Source organism: Phalacrocorax aristotelis, chromosome 3 (assembly GCF_949628215.1).
Source record: "Phalacrocorax aristotelis chromosome 3, bGulAri2.1, whole genome shotgun sequence".
Lineage (NCBI taxonomy): Eukaryota > Metazoa > Chordata > Aves > Suliformes > Phalacrocoracidae > Phalacrocorax > Phalacrocorax aristotelis.
The window spans coordinates 67,631,966-67,645,812 of record NC_134278.1 but is presented as its reverse complement, the minus strand read 5'-3'; the positions used below and the strand labels follow the sequence as shown (position 1 = coordinate 67,645,812).

The following is a 13,847-nucleotide window of genomic DNA, read 5'->3' as shown; positions in this document are numbered from 1 at the left end:
TACTTGCGAGCTGAACTCTTGCTCACTCTGGAAGAAGCTATACTACTAAAACCCTCTTGTTAATAAGGGAAAACAGAGTCTGTGCCCTTCAGTTCCCACATACGATTAGCAGATTTTATGCTACCTTCATGCTTTGGATGATCTCAGCAGTGCGTGCACATGTGTGTATTAATCCATACAGGTAGACAGTAGTAAGCTTTGCCAAGAGATCCCAGTGTCACCAGGTGTTAGCTAGGTGTAGGCAGCGACCCATATGACCCTTCTAATGGAGCACAACACACGTGACCCGGTCAGCCAGTACAAGTACATTACCTTTCTCTGCCTTCTGAGTCTTCACCTCATACTCTTGTAGCCTCACCAGCAGCTCCTCCTTCTCCTTCAGCATTTGCTCTTTCTCCTTCTCAATTGTCTCCCTCTTCTTCTTTTCATTTTCTAGTTGTTGCCTGTTAGAAACAGATTTCATGCTTGAAGGGCACTTCAGATCTAAGCTACAGCAAGGCCAAGAAAGTTGGCTGGGCACGTCTCCAGGCAGTTCAAGGGCAAGTGACTGCCACAAAATGAGAGCCAGAAGACAGAAATATGCATAGCCTGTTCCTTCATCACTTTGGAATTTTTGCTCAGCTTTGGATACCCCATTTCATAAAAGTATTTATATTTTTGTTGCCCACGTCAGAAATTTAACACACCAAATAGCCACTAGATGCAGAGAGAGACCAGGACTCTGTACTGCACAACAGAGGAGATTTAACTTTGTTACTTCTATCATAAAGGAAGTCAAGGAGGTTTGAAAACAAGAGCACGGAGGGAATTAAGACAAAACAAGCCACACACACAGGAGAAGAGCAACATGATTTCTTGAATCACAAGCAACCTGCAGCCAGTGGCAGAAGTCCAATGGAATTGCTAATCCTTTCTCCTTGCCTGTAAGAAGTCTCCCAGTCCCCTTTCCTCTCTTCAAAGTGTACAGACATGCTCCCTGTAAAGATTTCTCCCTTACTCCCAACCATCCTATGGTCCAACACATAAACGCGGTCCCATGGCTCAGGAGTCAGGAGAACCCCTCTCTAGGTGTGCGCAACCACACAAGAGCCCACTGTGCCTTTACTTGCACACTTCCTTGCAGCTGCCAAGACTGCAAACAGGACAACGGACTACATGGCCACAGGTCTGAGCCAGAACAGTGATGCTTACAGTCCTGCCGTAGGACGTCCGAAGTCCACCCCCATAAGCTGGAGCTCTAGGGCCACACAAGTGCCTTACAAATGAGGGACAGCTCTTGGCCTTGCCTAAGTGAAGCCCACGTTACCCACCGCTGCCTGGCAGGCACAGCTGCCTGCCGAAGCCTGGCAGCTTGGCGTCATTTCTGCCACCCCAGCCCTGCTGTCTGTACTCAAGCCCACCTTTCCAGTTGTTTCTGGTGCTTCTCCTCTCGGGCCTGGGCTTTCATCTGTTGCACCTCAATGGTGTCAGGCTTCCTGCGCCGCATATACAGTTCATGGTTGCCCATGCAGAGCTGCAGGATCCTCTTGTTAATTCTCAGGCGAGGGGCGTAAAACACAAAGTCCTAGAAGAGAGACACCACGCAGTCAGCTCTCTGAGCACACCTCCTCTTATCGCAGCTAGCTGCAGACAGATCATGTTGCCGCTAATTTAACTGTAATCGAGACACATACAGAGGCCATTTAAATATAACAGCAGGGACTGCCAATATCTGAAGCCAAACCAATTGTTATTTATATTCTCCATTTAAAGTCTACATAGAATTGACAAGTTACTCTTCTAGAAAAAGTATCTTTTAGAGAAAATTAACAATCTCTATTCAGAGACACTGTGGAGTCTGGAAACATTGCAGAAGAGTCTGGGTTAGCAGGTAACCATCTGGGCAACTCACAGACCTCTAGTATTGAATAATTAGTTTTTAACTTTGCACAGTTGTGACTGAAGGATAAAGCATGAAATTTAAGATGTATTGCAGACTATTAAAGTAATTTTGTAAAAATTCCTGATCTATTTGAATCAATATTCAAGGCACCATCTTTGTGTTTTCAGAGAAAGAGAAGAAATACCTTCCAATATTCTTTCCTCTCCATGGCATTTCCTAGTTAGGTTGAACTGGGCTGTTACAGAAGTGGCAAATGAAAGCGCTTTTTTTTTTTTTTTTTAATATTGGGTTGCAGGCAGTAACAAAACCAGATATTCTAAAGTTTCTAGTTCTGCAAAAAGAACAGCCCCAAATTTCTTACTACCTGTGTTATAACCAGTGTTTTACAGAAACTATTCACTAGACTGGATCTTCTAGAAGTAAATCTGCTAAGAAAGGGATACGGAGGGCCGAGTTCATTACCTGCCTGATGATTCCTCTGAGTCCACAACCATACATGTTTACAATGCAGTCTGAACCTAGCAGACAAACTCTGCGTCTTTGTGAACTTTTTTGTATACTACGTGGATGGTGATATGGGCAGGGGGCAAGCTGCCACGCTACCACTGTAAACCAGTAAACGTTCCTTGAATCACCCTCCTGTGGACTGCCTCACTGTTAGCAAGAGGTGGAACTGAGACGGGGCATGGGGGGCTCTATGATTTGCATGGCAGCTGTGATCATGTTTTTAATTGCCTGAGCTCAGAAGCACAAGTTGTGGCTATCTCAGGGAAAACTAGAAGTCACACTAGAAGCCATGAAAAGCTCTCCAAGCACTATTAAGATGAATATGAATATGCTGACAGAGACTAATTTTCTTCAATGCCTTTTCCTAATTCACATACTAACAGCAAAAGGGGCTGTCAGTGCAGTGTGTGGTGCTTCCGCACTAAATCTTGCCAGAGCCATTCTGAGCCGCACAGGTCTGATACTGCTAACTGCAACTGTAAGGTATTCATCTGACCTCCTATTTCTGACAAGTAATTTTAAAAACAGTTTGTGCACCTTGTGATGAACAGGTCCTGTCCTGAGGCAAGGTCAGTAAATACTGAGAGCATGGACATTGTAATTTAAAGCCCTAACCAAGGTTCAAAACATTCACGTAAGAACATAAAAGAATCCCCTCCTTTCTTCATCCCCAGCCTCCCCCTGGCTTGCACAACTAGGAGCATCGCAGCTTGATATTTTAAAGATAATGTGCTGAAGATGTTAGGGTATGTGGGCAGACAGGCCTACAAATTAAAAAGCTTATTATTCTGGGCAAGGTGCCGCAGAGCTCTACCCATTACTTTAGTGTCCGTTTAAACACTGACACTTAGAATCCCCCAAATTAAAGGGGAGCTTCCAACGCACATCTTGGGTGGGCTGAGTATTTTGCTGTAGTTATAATACTTGCCCATTTAAAAGGAGAAAAGATCCAGAGAACTTCCTGAACACTCAGAATTAGCATCCAGATAAACTCTTCTTTCACACATAGCTTTAAACATACCACCACGCAGAGCGAAAAGGACAATTGAGACAGAGGGAAGAAACATAGCTGAGGTTTTCAATGTTACCACCTTTCTGCATCAGCCTGTTGCAAGTCTCCCATTTCAAACTCAGTCAGATTTACTGTTGGGGAGTAGATGGAAAGCTGTGGTCCATAAACAGGAGATTAATATTTTGCAATGTGTGCAACATGTCCAAGAGGCTCTTCTTTTCAGACAAGAATGCCAGACAGAGAGCAGCTTTCTCTCTCTGTGGAGTTTTGCTGGCTTTCACTAAAGGCATCACATCAAGAAGCTCCTCTCCCCGCAAACTCAGGTTGTTATGTGGAGGGAAGCCCCGCAGTACACTGTGCATTAGTATCCTTTAAATTACTGGGAGGATCTTTTTCCGTTAAAGAGATTTATAAGCCATCACCCTTTGCCAAAGCCGAACTGCTTATTACTTCTCAGGGCTGTACTTACCCACCAAGGCCAGGTACTGGGTGGGGGAAGAGAAGAAGAGGAGGCCTTTCTCAACTATTCCAATAGTTTCACAAGACTGACAGAATGAGATCCACCTATACCAGTTATTCCACTTCAGTTCTCAACAGGTCAAAGTAAGTTGCTAATTCTTCAATAAAATAACTCCAAAACCATGTTTCTAAGTATTGAAAAGCAACATTCTCAGGTAACTACATTTCAGTTCTCCACAGAAATCATACCCTTGCCATTTACCCTAGTATTCAAGGTCAGTGAACTCCATGGTCCTTAATTGGCTTTTACTCTTTCAGTAGCATGGAAGCGAGCAGGGAGCATTAAGACAGGAGCCATATGTATCCACGTGGCTTTGCAGTAGCGTTTGAATTTTTTTTTTCTTAAGCTAACAACAAAAACATTGAAAGAAATGAGGAGAGGACTAGTCTCAGTATAATCTGGCTACACAGAAGACTCACAGAACTAGTGAAGAAATCTCAGATTTAAGCATAAGGCTACCTAGTTTGCTAGAAAGAAAAAAGGACTCCGCAGTTGTAAAATCTTTTGTCTTTCTCTGGGTTAGACACCATGATAAGCCCTTTATTTATGCTGCACAGAAAAACAGAGGGCTCTAAGTACACCCTGAATACTAAGGCTTATTTTGCCTCTAGAATATCTGCAGCTTTCTCATCTCCATAGACTACTTTATTTTGAGATGAAACAGTATTAGTTGTTCAAATACAGTACCCAGGAATCCATTCTAGATATACTTACTGGTGCCTTCTTGTCTATAGGCTTTATAACAAACTTCTTGTCATTGAAGGAGATGTTTCTGATTTCACTCCAGGGGAACCCAATCTTTGGAGTCAATCTAGAAAGAAGAGAAATATTTTTAAGAGATGTGGCAATGAACATTCCCCCACCACCCCCCCATTGCTTCTAACACACAGACTCAGTGGGATGCAACAGTTCACACAGCTCTCCCAACAAAGAGAAGACAGTAGTTGAACCAAAAACCCACAGGGAGTAGGGAAAGAAGCCCAGTCACCTCCCTTACAGGGTCTCCTCTCATTTTGGTCAGCCACTCTTCTGCCCTTTGGCTATGCAACAGGGATGGTCTCTACCAAATCCACACACTCAGCTTTACCAAACACCTACATTAAGTTCATTTCTTTGAAATCTGGGCCTAAAATCTGCAGTGTGCAACTTCAGGTATACGTGCTGTGCTTCCAGGAGGCTTCTCATACATCAGGGGAGGCACAAGGCAAAGTAACTCAGCTGCTCCTCACACCATCTAGCACCCACAGAAAAGCCTACCCCGCTGTGTTACAGCTAGCCCAGTCACGCCCATGCTGCCTTCACTTCTGAAGTGCTGGGCAGGCACAAACACAGTTGGTAGAAGCAGATTTCTTGTCTTCTGTTTCCTCCCCTAGATTACAGGCAAGGCTAGTAACAAACAGCCCTGTTCTTCCCTTCCATGCTAACTGCTCGTTCAGCCCATCCCACTAGTCATGAAGCAGAGCTTTAGACGCTGGCTGTGCAACGAGCTGTGCCACGTGGCGCTCTCCTATTAGAAAGTGCCCTAGGAAGCAAGGGGCAAGACTCAGACTCCCAGCTCTTCCTCCCTGCTTAGGAGCTCAGGTGTGCTGTTTAGTTTAAAATTACTTCTACTTCACTAATCATTTGATTTTTCCCTCTGCTTTGATTTTTCCCGACTCTTGCATATAAAAACCATCAAGTTATTAATGAGATCAAATCCTTCCAAGCCACTCCAGTACTTTACCCTTACATACCTGCCCAAGCTCTGCAGCAAGTTCTAATATTACAAGGACTTACATATTTGACTAATTCCTTTAATGACCCCCCCAACCAAATATTTCAAATTTCATGTTTAATATCACATTATTATTATTTCAGTCTTCTCTTATCAAGGGAGGCTATATGCTCTAGAGATAGCAGTTAATTATTAAGAATTGTTCTTACATAAATGATGATACCAACAAGCAATCCTCTTATTCTCTGACCCCTACAAATATGTGTCTCTGACACACACCAAAATGCTGACAAGTAGTTCTAGTTTGGTTTGAAGACACAAGTACTTAAGGTTTAGCACTTAGAGAAATGTCTATCACCACAGTGAACCACTTGAACTCTGTAAGAATCCTTTCTATGGGGCTCATCGGTTAAGGAAAAAAGCTGGCAATTTTGGAGGAATTTGACTCGTTGTCGCAGAGGTGGAAAGCTACTACAGAGCATGATTTTCCTGGGCCCAAGCATTAAAAAAAAAAAAAGTAACCAACAAACCACTTGCTTTGGTTGAAATCAGACATAAAGAATAAAATACAGCCTCTTTGGAACGTACCGTTCCCTAACCTTTAACTCAACTGCAAGATTATGCAATAGTGTGTGTGTAACATTAAGTAAGAACTGTAAAGAAAATTATTTCATTAGACATGATTAATTACTCTAGCCTCTGTCATATTAGCTTAAGTGTTTCAGCCCTAAATAATACAGTATGATGGGCAACTAAAATAGTTAACTTTTATTAATAGGTTCTATTGCAGATTCTCCCCTAACACAGGAAAAAAAAAAAAAAAGAGCTTGAAAATACCTAGAAGCGGGGCACTGAAACACACTGCAGTATAGAGGCTGGCACACCTATAGCATGGTCTCATTTTCCTCAGGTTGAACTTCAACAGTGAGATCTTTGCTTTTTCACCTTTGCCCCTGTCCCCAAGTTTTGCACGTACAAACCAGAGGCGAGGTATACATTACTATTTTTCTAGTCCCCGTATCTGCTCAGGGACTTAATTACATAGCAGCAAGAGTTACAGCGGAAACAAGCAGTTTCTTCCAGCACTGTATTTGTTTTGCAAACGCTCCTGATAGCTCTTTACTCAATGGCTATATTCTGTCTGCTTCTGCAGCTCGAAAAACCTGTTTGTGTGGCCATGGTTACATAGCAAGACTAGTCATTCAAGACTCAAGTATTACATGAGCGAAACTACTTTTCTTTCAAGTGACACTCCTTGTTTTCTGGGTGACAGCACATATTAGCATTGCAGAAAAGACTGCGTTTCTCTTTGCCGTCTTTACAGACACTCCAGAGAGTTCCAATTAATATTTGGGTTGTATTCAAAGCTTTTGGAGGCAAAGATGTAGAACAGGTGAAATCCCTTCTGTGTTACAATGATAGTCTGTAATAGATTAGTGACATGAAACCAGGACTTGGAGTGTAGGGGGAGGAGAGAAAAGAAGGCAACACTTCATCTAAAAAATGTCTATTTTAACTCCCCTTCAATCCTTCAATTGTGGAGTATTAGAAGATACTAGCAGGCTTAGACACAGCTGTTCTCACCTTTTATTTATAGATGTAGTCTATCATTTCCCACCTACTACCCAATTAACAATGGCTCTGCCTTTACCAGAAGGGCTGATTAAAACTGTGCATACCTCAGCAAGATCTCATTTCGTTCCTTGTTCATGGCGACTATATATGTTAACTCCTCCCGGGGTTCTGGGTGTTATCCAGCTTTGGTTTCATGTCCACCCCATAATCTTTTTCAAAACCAGGCAGTTGTACTCACATCTATCATTACTTTCACTATGGGAATGGCCTTAGTTGTCCAAACATTCTGCAGATATGTTAGCATATCTGGGTTCCTGTGTTGTATCCACTGCTGGCATACCTGGCAACCTGACTCAATGAAAAGCTTGGTAAGCTCTTTAGTTCAGGGTTCAGCTCTACAACCATGCATGATTTACAAGATGGCATTGTACAACCGACATCTCTCTATATGGTAGGTAGCATTAGCAGGTCAGGCTACAGAGAGGTCAGGAAAGTCATGAAAGCATAAATGATACGAAAGCTCAATTCCTAGCACAACTTCACCTACTGATCCACAACTGGAACATGAGCAAGTTCTAAGCTTTGTCCTGATCTTGTAAATGAGAAATGCCCCTTGGCTCCCACACCAGCCCTCACTCTGGGACATCAGAGTTGTTGGGGGGGAGAGAGAAGATTAAAAAAAAAAAAAAAGGTGCCTTACTTATCATCCTTTTCATAGATGTTGAGCCCCAAGGCATCAACCCCCAGCCAAAGGTCAGTTCCTTTCTTATTCTTGATTTCAAAGTAGTTGATTCCATACATCTCCAGGTCTTGAGCAATCTTCAGGTATTCCAGCATGGCGTTCTCCCTGGTTGAGACAAGAAGGACAGCAGATGTTAGCTTCTCGTTTATCTGACTACCTCAGAAAGCACAAAGTCCTCAAGAGGAACAAGTAACTTTCCGTAAACCAACCCATCAAGCACAAGAGTTAAAACTGAACATTCAGCATTTGGCATTCACTTTAGGAGTTACGATATTACACCTACGAATACACACAGAGTACTCCCATTTACCAAGCCCTAGTATTTCCAGACAGAAAATTAGCAACATTCATCTCCTCCAGCATTCACCCTTGTCTCAAGGTACAGTCAGTGGGAAAGGTATAGTATCTGAAATGGCCCAGCGGCCAATGAAAAAACTTCAATGAACTTAAGGTTAGACACACACCTGTACTTTTTTTTCCACTCAAAGTCATCACTGACACACTGTGCCAGTGTCACACTGGTCCAGGGTTTTCAGGAAGCCATGCAAGTTCTCAGCACAATTCTGAAAATCCAACTGAGTTTTACCATGTGATTTGACACTGGACTAGAAAATATACACCAAGAGTTCCCACACACAGGTGGACTCTTGGAGTCTAATTTCAAAAGCATGTTGTAGAGCTGCAAGCTGAAGGAAATCAACCAGTGACAAAGTGACTGGCCTAGGGACCAACACAAAACACTTACTTGAGCATGCCACTGTGTTCGGCGTGCCACACCTGGATCCGTTCTTCCCACTGCTCTCTGGAGAGTTTGTGCTGGTCCATCACCCTACAGAGAGAAATAAATACAACAAGATTAGACTTCATGTTCTGCAGCATCCATTGATGCGGGTCTTTGCTACAGTCTTACTGAAAAGTCAGTCCCACGCATGAAGCCTTACTGAAACCAACGGGAAGATCCTACTCAGCCCAAAGATGTACTCTGTGAAGCAGAGTAATTCAGAATGAACAAAAAACCTCTGCAAAGCCTTTCTGGTCACTGACCAGAGACATGAGAGGAGTGAGCAGAACACTGCAAAAGAACTACATGCAAACTGCAGACACCAGAGGGTTAAAGCAAAGCAAAAGCTGGTGTCATTCCTCAAATTAGCCACTGTGCAGAGTGCCATCAGGAAGCACAAAGAGAAGCCATTTGTCTGATAAGATACACTTATCCCGTGTGGGCAAGACATGCTTTCCAGGTACAGGATTTTTAGGACTGTATGTTAGGATTAAGGACACACAACCCAAACTTCTCCAGGAATGACATATTCATGACTCAAGGCTGCTCTTTTCTTCTTGAAGAGGAGATGTTCATAGTGCCAGTTACCAGCATGGCAGCAATGTTTAGGGAATAAAAGCTGATTTCAAAAGTATACTTCCTCTCCCTAACCAACCCAAGGAGAGGGCACAAAAACATACCTTGACAGATAGAGTTAAAAAAAGGAGAAAATCCAAATGCATACAGTTCAATTAACAAAAAATAAAATTATGCTTTCAGTGAGACTATTTAGCTAGAATGCAAATTCTTGATTTAAAAAACAAACAAAAAACCACCAAAAACAAAAAACACGCGAAAAAAAGGGAGACCGCATCAACCAACTCCTTCACCTTTGGGGGATCAGACGCTCTGAGTTGAGGTATCCAGGCTTGTGCACATCTTTGTTGTAATCTCCAAATTTGGCCTGCACAGCATAGGAGCCAAGAAGCACTGCTGTTTCAGGTGGACAGTAGATCTCATCGCTGAGGATCGCTTCCTTCACCTGCAAGAAGAAGAGCTTCTGCGTGATGTCCTGGATCAGCTCTTCAGACACATCCTCTGGGAAGAACTTGGCGCGGAATTTGAACTGGAGGGGATTCTCCTTTCTGATTTCTTGAGCAGAAACCTGAGGACAGAGGTGACACCACAACTCAGCAGGGTTGCAAACAATAGGATAAATTGTTTTTACACACAAAAAAAAGGGATTTGGGGCATTTGCCTTAAGAGGCGAGTGACTGGCAACTCATTACTGGCATTCCTTAATTCCAGCTGCTTACTGGTATCAGAACACAGGGGAGACACATTATGTTTTCCAACTAAGCCAGTAAAATTCTGCTTGCACAGCAAACCTTGGTCACTGGAGAATGATTTACTCTTCTGTATCAGATGGCAAACCCATCCAGTATTGTACATGTTTGACAGAGGACAGCCCCCCATCATTAAACAGGTAAGCCACTGACTGCCCCATCGAGAAAAACTGTTCATACCCTCACAAGAATTGCAAGTCTGCAAACAAGAGCACCTCAGAGGCACCTGTGCTCTGTTACAACTGCCCAGCCTTGAAGTGACTTATCCTTCTGATTAGTGCAACAACTGATCCTGCACAAGCAGAGACTAAAACCACCACTAGCCAAAATGTTCCTCCAGAAACAGCAAGAACAGCTGCTTCTACCCAACAAAGTACCATATCAAGCTGCTGCTGTACATCTGACAAATGCTATAAATCTTTCTACAGTTCACAACGAGAAAGGGCCAATTTCCACCATGCCACACCTCACCCAAACAGTTCCCATGTTTTCTCTAAAAATAATCCTGGAGTTATAAGAATTAAGGAACAAATCAACAACAGGTACAAGGTTTATAAAGTTGCAGCCAATAACACATCAGGAATCATGTAAGCTTTAACCTTTGTTCAGCAATTAGCCTGACGTTTGTTACCTTTTTATCAAGCTTCAGCCAAGTCTGGAATCCTTTATTGTCCACATACTGAAGACCAAAGTACCACACCTCTCGCAAACCTATGGTTTTAACCACCTGCAACAGAAAGGTTAAAAAAAAAAGTTATTGTAGGTAACAGTTCACTTGAGATCCAGGTATCCTCTCAAGTCCCATGTCACCTGCAGGTCCAGGCAACAGCCTAAACCTACTCACCTGGCCTCTCTTAATTTCATCATTGCAGACAAGGATATACAGCTGCCATCATGGGTGACAGCAATGGCACAGGCTTAGCTACTTGTCCCACCCAGTTCCTAGCAGAAGATGAATCTGGGGTAATGGGAAGAGACAAATGGGGCAAGTGACAGGCCACCAACTGCTAGATTGGTACACTGGCAGCAGGTACCTTGAGTGCCTTCTGCTCGCTTTTATCTACTGGCCCTTCTTAAAACTACTTGGTGAAGCAGACAAGTTACTTCTCTCACCAAAGCTTGTAGTGAGATGGTCTGTAACGGTGTTAGTACTAACTAGAACTAGTTAGCAGTACTAATGGCTCAAGTGATCTTGTCTGCCAGTCAGCAAAGATTATTTGGCTGGAGGCAGCAACTGAGGGATGCTTGGTACAGCTGCTGCAGTAAGCTCCCTGTGCAGTTTTGAGAATTAAAACAAGCTGCAAGTATTCTCAGTCAAGGGTATTCTGTTTTTTAAAACTGCCACAAAGGCTGGTTTTGAAGGAGAAAATATATTGATGGCCCAGTATTAGGACAAATTTAATTTCATATATTGTAAATACTAACCAGAGGTAAGATCCAGAAATGCCATCCATTGGCTGGATGTCACACGAGTGAAAAGAGCCCTGTTTGGACACGTTCCTTTTCTCAATGGAGGAGATAGCCTAACAACCTCCTGACCTCCACCTACTCTTGACCACTTCTTCTTACAGCCCAGCAGTTTGCTGCCAGCTCATCTACCTGTAAAGCTGTGCTCTAGACAGAACCAAGACCTGGAAAGATCCACTACATATGTATCTGGATAACTTCCTTGATGTTATTTGCAGAGTAGCCCCTCAAAAAGTGATGTGGGCATCACCAGAGGGAGGTGAACTGTGTAGAAAGCAAGAGCTTTCTAAAAACACTTTGCAAGTTAGGAAAGTGACTTCGTAGGGTGTAGTTACATGTCCTTCAACAAGTTTAAGATCTCAACCAAGGATCTGTTTGGCCCTCCCCATTTATAGTATTACTGGAGACACTGGCTGGAGAGCAGACTTGAGAGAGACAATGATTTTAGGATACTTAGTTTTTGCTGTAGCTTCCCTTAAATTTTCTTACTGGTGAGCTAGAAGCCAGCAGTCTGTACCTGGAAGCCAGAGTGTCCCAGGGTTGGTAAGGGAGATGGGGAAAAAATGCATGGTCCCGATTAGCACTCTGAGAATTACTGTTTGTGTGACATTGTTGAATAACAGGCAATCTATAAAGCTTAGTGATATAAGCAGTCCAGGAGAATTGCATAGTAGTATGAAAAATGTCACTAAGCAAATACAATTTTTAAACATAACAAGGTCAGTGCCTAGTGCCTACTAGTTGAGGAAATGGGGTAGCTTCACACCTAGACACTGTGGGTGGTACTCAGTAGGCTATCGTTTATATATTCTACTTCAGCAGGGACAAAAGTAACTAGTTATAACAACCTAGGATTTAGATTTAAAAAAAAAAAAAAACAAACCCAACAGAAAACCCCAAACCCCATGACTTTTTTAAGAGAGCTGGGATCTGAAAACACTTCAGCCTTTATCTGACTAAAATTCCTTTTCCCTCCTGCCCCAAAGTGGATTGTTTCACCACAGAAAGCCAAGTTTTCTGACAGCTAGATGTATTTTTAGAAGGGTCAGAGCTGGGCTTTACCCAATCTAGCAGAAAAGCAGGGTTATGTTGAGCACGGTACTTCCTGTTGCACAAAAAAAAGTGTTGCAATTTTGTTAAAATAAAGACTTGCATAAATCAAGCCGTTATCAGGTCATAATCTCTGGATGACTCTTACAACAGAAAAAGTACATTTTTCTATAAATCAAGTTAGAAAGCTTGCAGAAGTTATGACCCCTCAAGTTCTTCCCAAAACCTAAAGGCAAGGAAGGAGAAAGCGTTAGGCTAAACTTCACAATTTAACCATTTGGGTTCCAATACAAAGAACAAAGACATTAATGTTTCGGTCTATGTTCTGGGAAATGGTTTATAAACTTCCTCCACAGCAAAACAAGGAAGAACCAAGAACCAAGGCATTATATTCAAGATGGGAGACATCTCCCATCCCTGCTCCTCAAATGCATGAAGCAGCAAATCTTAAGCCTGCCCATTCCACCCAGAAATGCATTCACTCCCAGAAAAACTACCAGTGACACACACTCTTCCATTTTAATCTCTTTTCCTCGTGGCCAGGATGGCACACGACTGCCTGGAAGGTACTCTAGCCAGCTGCAGAGCCCACTGCGTTGGTTCTCAGGACACCACAGACCACTGTAGTGTAGACATTGCACAGGTCTGGCTTGAGTAGAGCTGACCTCAATATTCACAGGATTCCACTGTTTTCCCCTTTCTATAAAGGGGAGTTATAATCCACCTTGCATGCAGGATACACTTATGCTAGCAAAGCCTAAAGCACAAGGGCTCTGCTGGAGCAGTTTGGCAGTTTTGCCAGCTGACAACCAGGCCAAGAAATCATCTTGTGGTTTTTAAAAATAGCTTGCTTCTTCAACGCCCTTTTTCCCCCCCTCAGTGATTCTGCAGTTCAAGTTGGGCCACTCCCCATACCTGCAAAAACCTGTTGCCTCCTTAGGTTTTATCTGAGTGTAAACTCCATCCGAGATAAGGGCTTAGTAAAAGGCTTGCACAGCAGAAGTGAAGAGAGGATGTCAGAATAATTGCAGTTAAACATACAGTCTTCACCTTCCCCAGTTTTGTGCTACATGCTTCTACCTTAGTCTTCCCTCAATGTGCAGACCTACACTCCAACAAGGTATGGACTATGGATAAGAATTTCCAATCATGGGTTGTAAACCCACGCCATAGGATGTAAAGAACAAATCTTCATGAGGTGGTAAGTCTATCCCAATACTGCAATAAGTGCTGCAAGAAGCAGTCTTTGGAAATCCAGAACTACCTATAGCC

The 13,847-nt window shown here is 42.9% G+C and overlaps 1 protein-coding gene across 3 annotated transcripts in view; it reads right to left on the bottom strand.

Annotated features, from left to right (window-relative positions):
• The window catches only part of EZR (ezrin), a 37,864-nt gene that overhangs the window by 3,984 nt on the left and 20,033 nt on the right, over positions 1-13,847 (bottom strand). For all 3 annotated transcript variants that reach the window (XM_075087831.1, XM_075087832.1, XM_075087830.1), the window contains exons 3-9: positions 10,690-10,785; positions 9,603-9,877; positions 8,698-8,781; positions 7,911-8,057; positions 4,636-4,732; positions 1,401-1,564; positions 313-443 (exon numbers count right to left, since the gene is read on the bottom strand). In XM_075087831.1, the coding sequence (XP_074943932.1) occupies positions 313-443; positions 1,401-1,564; positions 4,636-4,732; positions 7,911-8,057; positions 8,698-8,781; positions 9,603-9,877; positions 10,690-10,785 (994 nt within the window). The remainder of the gene's footprint in view (positions 1-312; positions 444-1,400; positions 1,565-4,635; positions 4,733-7,910; positions 8,058-8,697; positions 8,782-9,602; positions 9,878-10,689; positions 10,786-13,847) is intronic.